Source organism: Halyomorpha halys, unplaced genomic scaffold (assembly GCF_000696795.3).
Source record: "Halyomorpha halys isolate HHAL.00 unplaced genomic scaffold, Hhal_1.1 Scaffold1035.1, whole genome shotgun sequence".
NCBI lineage: Eukaryota > Metazoa > Arthropoda > Insecta > Hemiptera > Pentatomidae > Halyomorpha > Halyomorpha halys.
Window position 1 is genome coordinate 351,623 of NW_027107491.1, and position 15,064 is coordinate 366,686.

At 30.9% G+C, this 15,064-nt stretch overlaps 1 protein-coding gene across 7 annotated transcripts in view; it reads left to right on the plus strand.

The window, feature by feature from the left end:
• The window catches only part of LOC106687979 (sphingomyelin phosphodiesterase), a 117,790-nt gene that overhangs the window by 80,942 nt on the left and 21,784 nt on the right, over positions 1-15,064 (plus strand). For all 7 annotated transcript variants that reach the window (XM_067045853.1, XM_067045850.1, XM_014432214.3 and 4 more), the window contains 2 exons: positions 10,067-10,176; positions 12,778-12,950. In XM_067045853.1, coding sequence (XP_066901954.1) covers positions 10,101-10,176; positions 12,778-12,950 — 249 coding nt within the window. In that variant the 5' untranslated portion in view covers positions 10,067-10,100. The remainder of the gene's footprint in view (positions 1-10,066; positions 10,177-12,777; positions 12,951-15,064) is intronic.

A 15,064-nucleotide genomic window follows, 5' to 3' on the forward strand; every position in this document is an offset into this window, starting at 1 on the left:
CGGGGAATTTATAAGGCTATAATACTTGTGGCAAAAGGAAAGATCAATAAAAATGGAGACTATGTTAAAAATATATTTTACAAACTTTTTTTTTTTTTATCAAATGATAAAATAAATTAATGAATATAACATGAAATAGGAAGGTAAAAGTAATTATGTAAAAATTGTTTTCATTATGCATCATCTATTAAAAAAACAATCAATTTCGATAATGCCGTTATTATCAACAACTACATAAAAACTATATGCCGATTCGCAATCTGTTGGCAATCTTCCATCGTACGAGGTTCACAGTACAGACTGGCGAGTATCTTCACGAGTTAGGTGACGTCTCGCTTATTAATATTTTTAAACAATTTTATTTATTGTAAGTAATTTTTTTTAAATTTAATAGCCTACTATTATTGTCTCTTGCCATACATATCAGAAGCTTACTGAATTTATAAAATTCTCCTTTCACCTAATTGTTTCTATTAGTTGTTATTAAGATTATTATTAAATAAACTCATTATTGATTATCTTATTATTCTTATTTTTTACATACTTTTTTATGGTTGTTGTCCAATAGTTAGGTAGAATTAGGAACTATAGAGCCAGTATCTGATCTGAAGAAAATTTTCTAAAACATGGATTATAACATGCTTTGACGATCGTGTGTCGTTAACCAAGAAGATGGAAATGAAAAAATGTATTCGAATTTTATTATAAAACACAAAGTAAGTTTTTTTTTATTTATATGCATTGAAGATTTAAAAAAAATAAAACAATGAAATTAAAAATTAACAAAAATCATAGTTCTATTACGCTTCGATGATCAAATTAGTAATAAAAATTATACTAAACAACAAAATTATTCTCAAACAGTAGTTAGTACAATCAATAACCTCAGCTAAAAAATCATATTTTCATTCAGTTATTTGTTCATAGACAGCAGATGTGCTGATTTTGAAACATATTCAAGATGGTCGGGGTGCGATCAAAAAGGAACTAAAAACCTTTTAACCCCCAAAAAGGTTAACGTATCGCCGCACTTCCGAGTTAAAACAAGTTACAAAAACTAAAAATATTGTAAACAGTGTAATAAAATAAAAATGAGCAGAATAAACTAAAGAAAGTTGATATAAGATGTACAGATATAGATATAAATAAAAAAATATATAATAATAAATATTAGGCATAAAATGAGCAGGTAGAGTAATATTACTATATCATAATTATGGAGTATTATTAGTATATCATGCCTCATATTTATTACTATATATTTTTTTATTTCTACTTACCTCTGTAAATCTTATTTTTATTTTCTTTAATTTATTTTGCTGATTTTCATATCATTTTTACATATTTTTTACAGATTTCCCATGTTTCTTCCAGAGTTAAATTTATACTTCATATGATCTTATATTCTTGCAATATTTTTAGTTTTTCTACATTGTTTTTAGCTCTCATGAAGTGGGGCAAAACGTTGGTGCTTTATTAGATAGATTTGTTCTGTTAGAGTTCCTTTTTGACAGTGGTAAGATCCATCCATCTTCTTGAATAATATATTTTAATATCTAATTGTAAGCAGGTGTGTCTATCTATAAACAACTGAATGATAATATATTTTTTATCGATAGTACTTACCTATTGTTTGAGAATAATTTTGTTGTTGTTCAGTTATAATCGATATTACTAATTTGAACAACGACGCGTCATCGAATTTTGATTTCTTTATGATTCTTTTCTTGTTAAAAAAAAAAATCCATTTATTTTAAATAAATTCATGAATGGATAATTGAATCCTTGATTTTTCAATTAGCATTAAAGTCAGAAATAGGTTTGAAGTGGTTAAAAAAGGGTTTTAATCCAATCTAATGTCTCAATACTACAATTTCAATGCCAGTAAATTAAAAAAAATTACTTTGTATTTTATAATGAAATTTTAATTCAAAATTGTCTAATTTTTCAGCCACCTTCCTCCTTAGAGAGTTTTAAATTTTTAAAATTAACTCGACAAAATAAAATATTTTGAGAAAAATCATAAATATAATTCATTATTTTATTTAAGGTTTTCATTGTTAAAAAATAATTCTTGACTTCTTTCATAACTCCAATACAACCTTTTTCTGTGTTGCTTCATGAAATTTATGAAAAAAAAATTTCCCAGAAATCAAATCATATCCAGCAAATAAAAGTTTTTAAGGGTTTAATGGTCAATGAAAATAAAACTTCAATTTTTTAAAGATATTATAAAATCATCATGCGTAATGTTTAAGAACGTAAAATACCTCTTGTACAAGAATTAGCGCAGGGGAGAAAATTTTAGATTTACATAATAATTCTTGATACATTTTCATTTTGTTTGGATGACACTTTGACTAAATACAACTTTTCAGTTCATTTTTTATGATTTAGAGCAATTTTCATACAATAATAATACAGTATAATAATATATCATAGCATTAATATTTTTTTTTCATAGATTTGAAAGGTTACTCTCATGAATTAATTAAACATTTCTGTCGAACAAGAAATTAAATTACGTATACATCATATAATTGCGTTATAATGAAACTTAAAAAACAGAAATGTTTCATTATAAATAATTATAATGTATACGTAATTTAATTCCTTTTCCGAGACTGGTTTATCAGTTATAATTAAAAATATCCATTTAACCTCAACATGTTTATTCTCATATTTTTGGATACATGGTACACCAATGCTGTTTTATATTTGTCTTTATCTTTATTATTTACATTCTTACTATACATTCTTTCTCCTAACCACTTTATATATCAATCCTGATTATTTTGTTGTTTCGGTTTTGGGCCTTTATTTTGCTGTAATAATTTTAAAACTTCTTACTGACTTATTTTTTATTTTGTTTTCTAGCCTATTTTTTTGAGTTCACAAGGTTTATATCCCGGACTTTATAAATTAAATTTTTAAGGTAAACATTTTCCAGGACTATATTAAAATTTTTACTCTCAGCTGTACTTAATCTACTCAAATCAGTATTTTGTATCACTTTATTTATGTAGTTATTTATTACAGAGGGGATGAAGGGAATGGAAGAGATGACAAGAATAGTGATTTAAAATTATATTCCTGCTGGTTTATTTTTTGGAACATTGCGTGTTTCCTTGGCTAGTCGCTAACACTTCCAAAATTCTCATGTCCCCTCTTGTTCCAACTTCATTGTAAAATTTAATCTTTGTTTAATGCTTCTAGCAATTTATTAATACCATTATTTTTCAAAATGTAAAATATATCATCTATACATTCGAACATAATCTTCACATTTATTCCGGATTTATAGAGAACATTCTTTATTAAATCATTTACAACTAATTCAGTTAGTGGGACCGATAAAATATTACCCTGAAATAATAATTATTACCTCTACATAATTATTATAAAATATAATTAATTATTAAAGCTCAGTTCATTGCTCTCCTAACACGATGCGTATCCATTCATAAAACTTATAGACCTGCTATAATGAACGTGCGTGCATGAAATCATATATCATCCGTAATAATAAGCACTCGACGATTGTAGGCTTTATAAAATACTAGTAAAAATACAACTTTCTTACTGTAACTTTCCATTTGATATTGCCATGTAATAATTACATTATAAAATAGGACAATGAGAGGGATTAGCGGCGATAGTGAAACCTCCCGTGAAGTGTGAGGGAGGAGTCGATTTGTAATGTCCTCGTCACAGCGTAGTGGTCTTAGTGTGGTCATCATCATATCCTTTCTTACACACAATAAAAGGGTGCTTGTATAGTTAATATTTGTAATATTGTCGATATAAATTTATAGAATAATTTAAATGTTTAACACATTATTGAAGTCCCTTAGCTCAAAGTCCTAAAACTGATGAAAGTAGTTGAGCTTTCTCTACAGATTTTCGAAAGTTCTTTTACCAACTTTTTTTTTCCACTGAGTACACTGGAATGTAAGTTCAACAAGTTCCATCCTTTTTCTGTTATTGACAAAACGACCCATGCAAAATTTAACAAACAAAATCCTTAAAAAGTTCCTGACTTTCCTCGCCAAAAAAAGTGCAACATTTTTCCATAGCTCCATTAATATTGATTATTGAGAGCAAAAATTAAAAGAGACGATTTCACTGTTCAACGTCATCGATACTAGTAAGATAGTAAGATCATATCAGACGGCTCACCTCAAGTCATTAATTAATTACTGTCATAGATACTCAGTCGTGAGATTGTATTGTACTACTCTATCTCCTCTCCTCTCCCCACTGGCTAATATAATGTTTATACGTAGGATTCTCTTTTTCTGATGTATATATTATCTTATAGATCTATCTTCAGCAGCTGTCAGCCAGATAATTGGTTAGCAAGGATATAGTTGGATAATTGGTTAATAAGGATGTCATTCATCTGGAAGAATCACCAATTTAGAAACGGTCTAGTATGGGAATGTCGTAGTCAAGAGTTGTTGATATCATAGAATACAATTGGCGAGAATTTGAGACCGCTCCAATGAAAATCAAAAGATGAATTCCTATTCAACACTCGTATCCTGATTAGAAATATAATGAACTATTTAGTGCTATTTGTTATTACTTCAACCATTAATATAGTCCCCTTAGGTGACGATCTGCGCCAATGAACTTTCTTCTACGATCTGATAGTATCTTTTTAGGTAGTTCACGTCGTCCTATGAATCGGTCCAAAACTGCTACAAACGACTAGGTGTTAAGTAGCGAAACAACTTATAAATGAATTCCATTTTTATTTAAACAAACAAAGAAGTAAACGTAGCATTTTCGTCAGACTGCATTTTTCACGAAGTCTCCTTTGTGACGAAGGAACCAATGAAGCGTTATGCCTGAGTATATAGAAGAGCGCACCCGCGGGATTCTAGCAATTGGTAAGTCGACCATTATGGGTGTGATCGGACGACTCTCTGATGTATATCCTGGATAATTCGTGAAGTGGTTGGGTCTTCGTTAGGATGATCGATGTTATACATGGATAATTAGTGAGTTGCCTTCCACTGTGATGATTTCGTAGTTTTCGACAAACGATAATGATGACTTCAATTTTGGGTCCTCCATTGGTAATATTTCAGAAAAATAAAATTCTTGTGTAATGTTTATAAGACAGGTGGTCTTCTCCATTTCACTAACAGCTTAAGGTCTTCGTATCCTATCTGTTTCAAGTGATTTACAATTCTGTATCAATCGTAATGTGTCTATAAAAATGATTTTTTTTTAATTATTAGAGGATTTTCCCAGTAAGAAGTAACGTTACAAATGTTTGAACCCTCAATCGGGGAATGAATGATATGGAATGATTCTAAATGAAAGGGAAATATAGATTTGGGACGTAAATATTTATTTCCTTTTATGATATACTAGTCATAAGTTAGTCAGCTGTTCATTATTGTTATCTAGTCATAAGAATGACTGAGCTGATATGACTCTTCTTGGGTAGAGCTGAAGAGAAGAGTTGAAATGTGATTGAGGTTTTCCTAGTCCTGGTAGGTCGCCACAGGTGCGTTCCTAAGCTTGATGAGGCTCATTGATGATAGCAGGTCCTAAAGTGTGTCCGTTTGATATTTGATGAATGATTGTCCAACTGATGTTGGGGTATGACAATAATGTAGTCCAGATCTACTTGATACCACATCAACAGGAGAAAATTTAAAGATCTCTGACGAAGAACATGATCGGAGAAAACATATTTAGATAACCGCTCTGGACCAAAATATGATTTTTATTTACGGTGGCAAAATAAATGAAGAAAGTACTAACAATAAGTTGTTCCTATCTATTGAGGCTAGGCTCATGCATGAATGCTGATTTGAAATGAGCAAAACAATTTTGCTATTCAGTTGGAACAATGTTAGTATATGGTGACTAATACTTGATATTATTATATAATTCGTGGTTAACAGCGGATGGTATATAAATTAAAGAATTATGGAACAAATATTATGATATTATTTCCTTAGAATGGGGCTTTTTGCAAATCTCTGCAGAATAGTTAATTTCCAAAAACGGGGTAAACTCAATTTTTTGGTCCATTGCATACCTATTGGTGCATCCAGAAATTTAATTCATTAGATTAGGCTTCTTGAAGCTTCGTATGAAAATTTAATGTTGAAAAAAAAACAACGATAAATTGCAGGAAGTAAAAAAATTGCTCCATACATTAGGGTGGGACACTGGTATTCCGTGTCCATTACATGATAATTTGGAAGTCTGTATTTAAAGAGATCTTTTTATTGTCTGATTTCATTATTTATTTATTTTGTTAAAACTAATTCTCTAAAACAGCACATACATTTTGGTGATATAAAATGGTTGCATAAGAACCAGACATTCCTGTCTGTTATGTCATCAAAATCAGAAAAAAGAAATTCTCTGTTAGTGTATTTCTTGTTTGTTTTTTAATGTGTTGAAAGCATTGGTTCCCAGGCTTTGGAATGTGTTATTAAATACAGGAGTGTGGGTAATTAAATATAAATACAGTTGCTAACAGATATAGTATTTTTGAAAATTTTCTTATGTATTAATGTTGTTATAAATCCAGTCGGAAAGCAAAAATTATTTTAAACTAACTGCCAAGGTTTCAACATTATCTATTGTTAGTCAAATAATTTAAACTTCGAAACATTTAGTGATTATGAACAATAAAATCATTGATTTATTATGAATAATTTTTTTTATTGTTGTTTCTTATTTAAGTGGGATTGGTTTTTTAATTATTAACTGGCAATCAGATTGATTGAGGGAAAACATTTTCTTTGGACCACATTATATAAAAGTAAACTATAATTTTTTAAAAATCAATTTCATTTTATACACACTTATATTTTTTACATTTTAGTAACGTTTCGGCCTTTTTTACTCTGGCCAATTTCAAACTTTGTTTTCGTCTATTTCTACACCTCAGTCATCTCATTAAAATTCTATGGATTCATAAATACTTCTCTATGTAAGTATTAATTGTCATTTTTTCCAGTAGAATTAAAGAACATTACTTTACTCCTGCGAGAACTGTAGCATTAGATATGTTTTCTTTTTCTCATTAATTCATTCGAAATACAAGGGATATGCTCATTCGGTCAAAGAATATAGTATAATCAAGAAAGTCTTTTCAACAAACAATTGTTGAAGCTGCATACTTCATGATGACTATCATTAAGTAACAGTTTACTTAGTAATTAATTTACTTTGTCCTACTGGACAATATCATTTCAGTTGTACAGTTAAGATTCAGCTATTCGTAAATATCGTGTATTAACCCTTAAATTGTACCTGCTTAGACCACCTCATAGTTGGGCCGTATGTGAGCATATGTTTTAGGCTGGCTACGAATTTTTGGAGGTAACCCGCGGGCCTGAATCAATTGAGACATGAAAATTGGAAGTCTGTTAAGCCGTTATCGCAAAAAATAACATAATATACTCAGAAACAGAGAGACTGGAAATATCTTTTCAATATTTTGAGTTAAAATTTTTCTAAACATTCTTGGAATATTACTCTGTAATTTGAGCGATAAAACCCATAAATTGGTTAACTTTTAGCTCAAAATATTTTTATATAAGCACAGGTGGACAAACTAAACGACGATATTTGATCCGTTCCTATTTCGTGCATTATCTCTAAAACGGTTCATTTAGTGCTTTAAAACACAGGGCCGTTATTTACGTTTCCGCAAGAACGTACTTTGACAATGTATTGTTGTCCGTGTCGAAATCTATAAAACCCAATTTAAACAGTCTCGGTCCACCGATTTACCTCTACTGAAGTACTGAATTTACGTTTTTTAATAACTTTTACTTTCTAAGTTCCCACTAAGATTTTTTTTTTTTATTGTAATTTATAACTGTACAAAAAAAAATACAATAAGTAAATTGGATGAATGTTTCAAACACTTGAAAATCTGGGAAAAGAACTACCCAATTATGATACTTCAAACATCAATTTAAATTAGAAGGTCCCGTGTTCATCTTCTTTTCAGATGCTTCGGGGGATTGTTCAGGATGAACTAATGCGTTAGGATGGGTAAGGAGTTTGAAATGAAAAGACGCATATCTATTTCGGACCAAATATGCAACGGAAAGGATGTTAAGTAGTAAGGATTTGTGGATGAGTTTATTTCTGACGTAAAAAGGAGCATCAAGGATTTTACAGTGGATTTTGAATTTTAAGGATTGTATACGGGAGGAATTTGATGGTTTAGTGCCCCAGAGCTCAATTCCGTGTGTCCAAATTGGTCTGATTATCATAGTATATAATAATTTTTTGTAGTGAATGGGAAGTTTAGAGCGTTTGTCGAGTAGGGGTTGTAGCAATCTTCGAGCAGTTTCAGTATTGTATGGGGATTCCAAGTAAGTTTCTTGTCAAGATGGAGTCCTAAGTAGCGAATACGTGTTAGTGGGATGTTTAAAAAAGATACTGTAGATAGTAGAAGGAGGGTAGAGGTTTACGACGGATCCAGTAAGAATTTAAGAATCGAAATTGAGACTCGTCACTTTTCTCTGAAAATAAATATATGTATGTACGCACGATATTAGTTTATATAGTTTTTAAAAGTAATTTATCTTTCTTAAAAAAAATGAATTTCATCAGAAATATTTCTTAATATATTGCAGATGAAAAGCCTCATTCGTTTGCTTTATCCTTTATAAAGTGCTTTGACAAGAAGGCTTCAACGTATCTTCAGAAACTCTGAGTGTACTTTGCATGTCGTTACAATGTCTTGTTATTGCTGCACGTGCAACAGTATTGTAGTCGGAGGCTTCTCTTCAGCAGCCATTGGTGAAGGCGGTGTGACCAATCCTCAATCTCGTTAGCATAACTCCTATTCTGCTTTTCCTTCAGGTTTTCAGGACAGAACGTCTACGATTTCTTTAGTAAAAATATTACACAATAGAAAGAAAAAAAAAGTTACCGAGTTATCAAATTAATTATGTAAGAATTGGTGTATTCAATCTGAGTAAATAACGTACTGCCTTTATAATCAGTCTCGTACGAAGTGTATTGCTTTTTAATATTTAAAATTTTTTAGCTGTAAGGTTCGATTAATAGGTTAGCGGAAAGACCAATTATGTATATTTTATAAACCCTAAGCTCGCTCGCGTATCTAAAGAAATTTCTAAATTTTTTCGTGTGTTCTTGGATTTGATAAGGTATTTATAGTATAAATATGTATTATATTTATATAGTTATAATTTTAACTTTTTTTTATTTTGGTTTTATAGTATTAGATACTATTAAGCCTGTTATGTGATGATAAGACTTTTAAGTGACCTCATATAGATCATTACCATATCGTCAACTGATTTTTTTTTCCGTCCTACAGTCTTTCGTCGCTTTTTAACAGTAGCATCTCTGTTATAATCTAGTTTGTTTACTATAATTAATTTAGATACATTTTCACTCAACACTTCATTATTGAATTTTCATTTACAGATTTATTTTAAGATGTGGTAAATTTATGTACCGCTCTCTTAATTATTATATAAATTAATGTATATTAATATACTGAGATTATTCTCTCTTCTCGAGTTCCTAACGATTGTTCCAGTGTTAGTTGTATTTCCTTAAAATAACCCCTATCCAATCCATTGAATGTGCCTAATATAAAATTTAAAAAACCTTTTTTTATTTTTTATTTATCAAATATATATAAATCCAACCCATGAAGGGTCAGGGGTGCAATACTTTGTAATGAAGTAAAATAAATAAATAGATAATTAAATAAAATAGAGCAACGGTTGTGGAAGGAGGTGATTTGGTCAGAATCACACTCGACCGCCATATTTTCCTCAATTAAGGGTAGCTACTTCATGAGGCTGGGTGAACCCCGAAGGGCTCCCCTGCCCATAGGTCTGACTCACAGTTATAATAACCGAACAAATAATAATCTTTCAGAATCGAATCCAGGTCCTTGTAGTTAGTAACAGTGCCGTATCAATGATCCATCCCATTCAATATTTTGGTACTGATACTTATAATTTATATTCAATAATTATATTTTTAACATTATATAAACGCATAAAGTATAATTATATTATTTATTTTTCAGATAACACCTAGTTCTCGTCTCGGCGGAGAAGATTATGCACATACGATATGCAACATGGTGCTTTTCGTACGCACTCGCCCTAGTATTATTGGTCTTTTCTGTCGTAGAAGGTAAATAGAAATTTTAATATGTTTTTTTACAATAATATAACAAAACATTTTAAATTGGCTTTTTATTTATTAATAACTTTCTTCATTAAACTTTTTGATTAATGTGAATTATAACCTAATTATTACACCGACAAGGTATGTACCGTTCCACTTTGTATACGCAAATGTTTTCTTCTTTAAAATCCGACGATGGTAAATTCTGTATGTCAGTATTTACAAAGAAATCCAGGCTTCACATAGAGGAGTAGATATTGAGATGAAAATTATCTAATTAATTAACAGTATATTCTATGGTGCGGGTGTAAAAGTTTATTTTATCTTTTATAAATAACATAGTGGAGGTAAGAGAAAGAATTACGGTTATCAAAATTCGTAAACGGTTAGAAATATATATGAAACTAATTCTTTTTTCACCCTACAGAACTTAGCGTGTCAGGCAAATGATTTAAGTTAGGTGTGATTTTATAACTAAAAATATTCTGAATTCAGCAATCTTTTTGTGGTTTAGGAATGTTTAGTGCATTTTTAATTTTTCTTAAATATTGATATCGATCAGAGTAGTCCTCGGAGGATCTTTAAAACAGTGTAAACGGGGCTGCAAAACTTACTTAAAAGTGAAAAATTGCTGATACTGGGTACTAATCAATAATTAATACATAATTACTACAAATTAACTTTAAATTTGCTTTACTACATGACTATAATAAGTGAAGGATGAACAGCGCCTTGAGGTTTTCGTAAATAAAGGATTAAGTAAAATATTCGGACTGAAAAAGGATGAATTAACGGGATAATTTAGAAGACTACACAACACTGAATTAAGGGGCCTACACCCTGTAAATATAATTCAAGTTATAGCATTGCGGCGTATAAGATGGGCTAGTAAGGTTATAGGGCTTAGTAACCAACGGATCTCTAAAATGTTATAAGCACTGAACCGACGGATAAACATCCGAAGGGTAAACGGAAACGTAGATGGGAGGATTGCGTTAAACCTGATTTAGTAGAAATAGATTTGGAGGGGCCTCACTGGATGTGTGTAAAGAGCGATTGGTGGTATCGGCATCGAACCTTCGGGTTCGTTAGGCCTTCATTATTATTATTATTATTATGATCACATGGTTATAATAAGGCCTGTACGTTGAGCGTTGAGGCTCCACTTAACCATCTATTTCCTTTCTTATCCAATCCTTACTCTCCAAGATCCTTAATGCTCTTTACTTTATCACAAATCAAGTTTTCATATGTTGCATGTTTCATATGTTGCCGATCTGGTCTGAACCAGATACCAATCCTTCTATGATAAACTTTCTGACCACCCAAACCCACTTTTTTCTAATCTGGCTTCTCCTTCATTATCCAATAATCCTCCTAGACTACTGAAAAGAAGATGGCCTCGTGATCTCTAGAAATGTTATTGGAGTTCTATTAATGGCTAGATTCTCCACATGCCTCTATCATGTCATTGTACTGCTAGTATCCAATTTACTTGTTCTATATATTTTTAATACAGTTGTAAATTACTATAAATAAATTAATTAAAAAAATGCTTGCTTTAAAAGTAAATCGTTCGATACATTTTTCTATATCTTTCCAATTTTTTATTACCGTTATCATTAATTTCTCTTCCCTCCACGACGTTCATCGAACATGATAAAATTAACTAAGAGTGTAATTACCACAAAAGAATAAATTGTTAAATGAATGCATAATTTTTTTTCAATATCTAATCCTCTATATAATCCCCCAATTTGTTTGTAGATATTGAGGTATGGAATTTACCATCGTAGAATTTGAATGAAGAAATCCTTTGTGTATACACACACACGAGTGGCGAGAAATAAATTTAATTTGACAGCCCTTAATGTACGATTAATGAGTGCCCATTGAGGCACTGCGAACTGCTTCAGTCACTGTTCCAAATTATTGGCCTGGTTCCTTTCTGGAACGGCCTTGAACTTAAAAAAACAAAGTGGAGTGTTTTGGAAACTGGAACATAAGTTGATTCAAATATCAATAAATTTTAATTATCCTTAAGAATTATTATAATTAGCGAATTGGAACACTATATTTTTTGTGAAAACCTAATGAATGAAAAAACTTCATTCGCTTCGCCAGGGCTTAAAATTAAGATAGGGTTAAAATTATGTTAATATAAGTAAAAAGAATACATATCTCACATACCTACAGCTATATATTAAATTTAATCAAGACTCAATAATTTTACGCTGATTTTATTACCATTACCATACATTTCTAATATTCTTTTTTTTCACCTGTTTGTTATCTCTCTACCACTACTTTTTTATTTTTGCTCTACTTTATCACTAATCTTATAATTGTTTGCATATTTAACTTTACATTTTACCTAAGTACTTGTATTTTATTGTTTTACTAATTTTCACATTTATTGTTTTATTGTAAACTTTCACTTTATATTGTTTCAATTAACTTCTTTCACGTATCATTATCATTACCTGTATTTTTGTGATCTTCCAATGGTAGAAGTTGGTGCATGAAGGATTCCGAAATGACTTTATCACGCCCAAGCTTCCATTGTTCCTGAACAGAGGATCTTATCAGAAAGGACTATTGTTGCAGGTAGACCCCGCCGAGACGGATGGATCCTGAAGGACGACTCTGTGATGTGGCAGGAGTTCGTCCTCCTCGAAGGAGACACGAACCCCTTGCTAGCCGTCTCAAACAGGACGCACCAGCTACCGCCGCCTCACGACCCGGAGGAGGCCACCATGGAAGAGTTCAAGAAGCTCAAGGTAGGTTGGGTCTATATCATGTGTACTACTACAATGATACCACTGTACCATTAATTTAACCAAATGGCATTCGATGTTGGTGAAGGTATCGTGAATGTTAATTCTCCTCAATGGAAGAGGTGTAAAGAGAGTAATCAGAACCAGTTTTAAATCAGGCGAAAGGACATAAATGATAGGGAAAGAGGTAGACGTTATTGTTACAAGGGGACGGATCACCGATTTCAATAAACCTTTTTTGGTAATTTTTGGTCGAAAAATATAGAGGGAGGGGCATAGAGATAGAGTAGGAAGAGTATTTAAAATTGTTCTCAAGACGGGATTCTTCCTTATTTTTTAGTAAAACATGGATAATAAATTATAGTGAAAAAAAAAATTAAGTGATAATAATATCTCAGAATTTATTGATGAGAATCCATCGGCAGTTTTTTAACTTCTGTTGGATTTGTTTACAATAATAATAACAGCTTTATTTCTTTTCTTTACAGAACTGAAAGCCTCTTCTCGCTCAGAAGCTGAGTCTGCTTTATAAACAATTTACATAATTCTCACTTCTTCATTGATTTAATTTTTTACAATAATTTAAGATAAAATAATAATTTTCCCATAATTAAATAAAATATTTTCTATGCTGCAATTGAAAACTTGCCTATACATGATAGTTTACTAGATTTGTTTATATATTTAGGTAAATGGGTTTGTTAAAATTTAGATGCATTTGATTAAATCTTTTTTTTTTATTTGGGATTTGTATTAAGCGTTTTATTGAGAAAGCAAGACCGCCATCGCTCGTGATGAAGCCTCCAGAAATGTGATGGGGATAATAGAAAGTATTGAGTACTTTCTATTACAATTGGGGGCCTAAGTTGGCACGAACGTATGGTCGAAGCGTTGTCCAAAATAATTAATGATGTTGGGTTCCTAGTCTAAAAAGTCCTGCGCGTGCATATCCTGACCTCCATATCGACAAAGACCGGAACAGACCTAAGTGAATCAGTCTAGTGCTTATTAATGACCAAATCTTCAATAATAAGTTATCTTCCCAGACCTATTTATATGAAATATTTGGTTTTAAGAACCGTTAAATCGAAATGTTTAATAATATTAACGGCTATGCTGGGACTTCTTAATTTGGTTTGCATTACTTTCTTTCATGTATTGTTGAGATCTAAGATCATTGGTGTTTAAAAGGTTATCTAAGCTTTGAATAAACTGTACATTCTTAACATAATTAGAACCGATGTATTCGGATTATTATAGAAAAAATAAATAACTGTTCTCTATTTCTTTCTCAATGTTATAAAAATCAAAATTACTGGGTGCATTATATTTTTATTTCATTGTTTTTATTAAAATTTTATTATACATTTTCTGTTACATGATGTATGCAATAAAAACCTCATTTTTGGCCAGGCATTATTAAACATTAAGGAAAAACTTGAGATATAAATAATTACAATATTGATATTAATTTCTTAAATTTTACTGTTAATAAATTATGTTGCGAGGTCATTCTTTTAATACTTCAAGCAGTCAACTCATATATAAATATATACGCATGTACATACTTACCGTTAAAACTTAATCTTTATCTTAAAGTCTTATTCTCATGTTCTACACTTCCGAAAAATGTTAGGATCCTAGTATGTCAGAAAACTGTAAAGTTAAAATAAATCAATTTACTCGCAATCTTAAAATCGGCAGCATTTTCATTTTCTGTGCATCGGAAACATTTAAAGTTCTCTGGTTTCTTCACCTAATTTTATTGTAAAATAGTTTCGTCTCGCCAGAGGTCTTCTCAAGCGCAAAGGATTATTATTATTGGCGCGACAGACCGTGGAGGTACAAGGCCTCGCGCGTGTACTAAGGAAATACATCGCGCAAGGGCTAAAAACAATCGCAAATGATTAATGGCAATATCTTTTACTTTCCAAATACTTTTATTTAACAGAATAAAATGATACATATTATTTATATGAGGAGAAGATAGTTGGGGGGGGAGGGGAGGGGGTGCGATCAGAATATAACATAAATAACTTATTTAATAGTGCCAACGTTTCGGCCAAAATTTCTAGCCTTCAGCAGGGCTAAGAACAAAGAACAAGATAACAACCAAT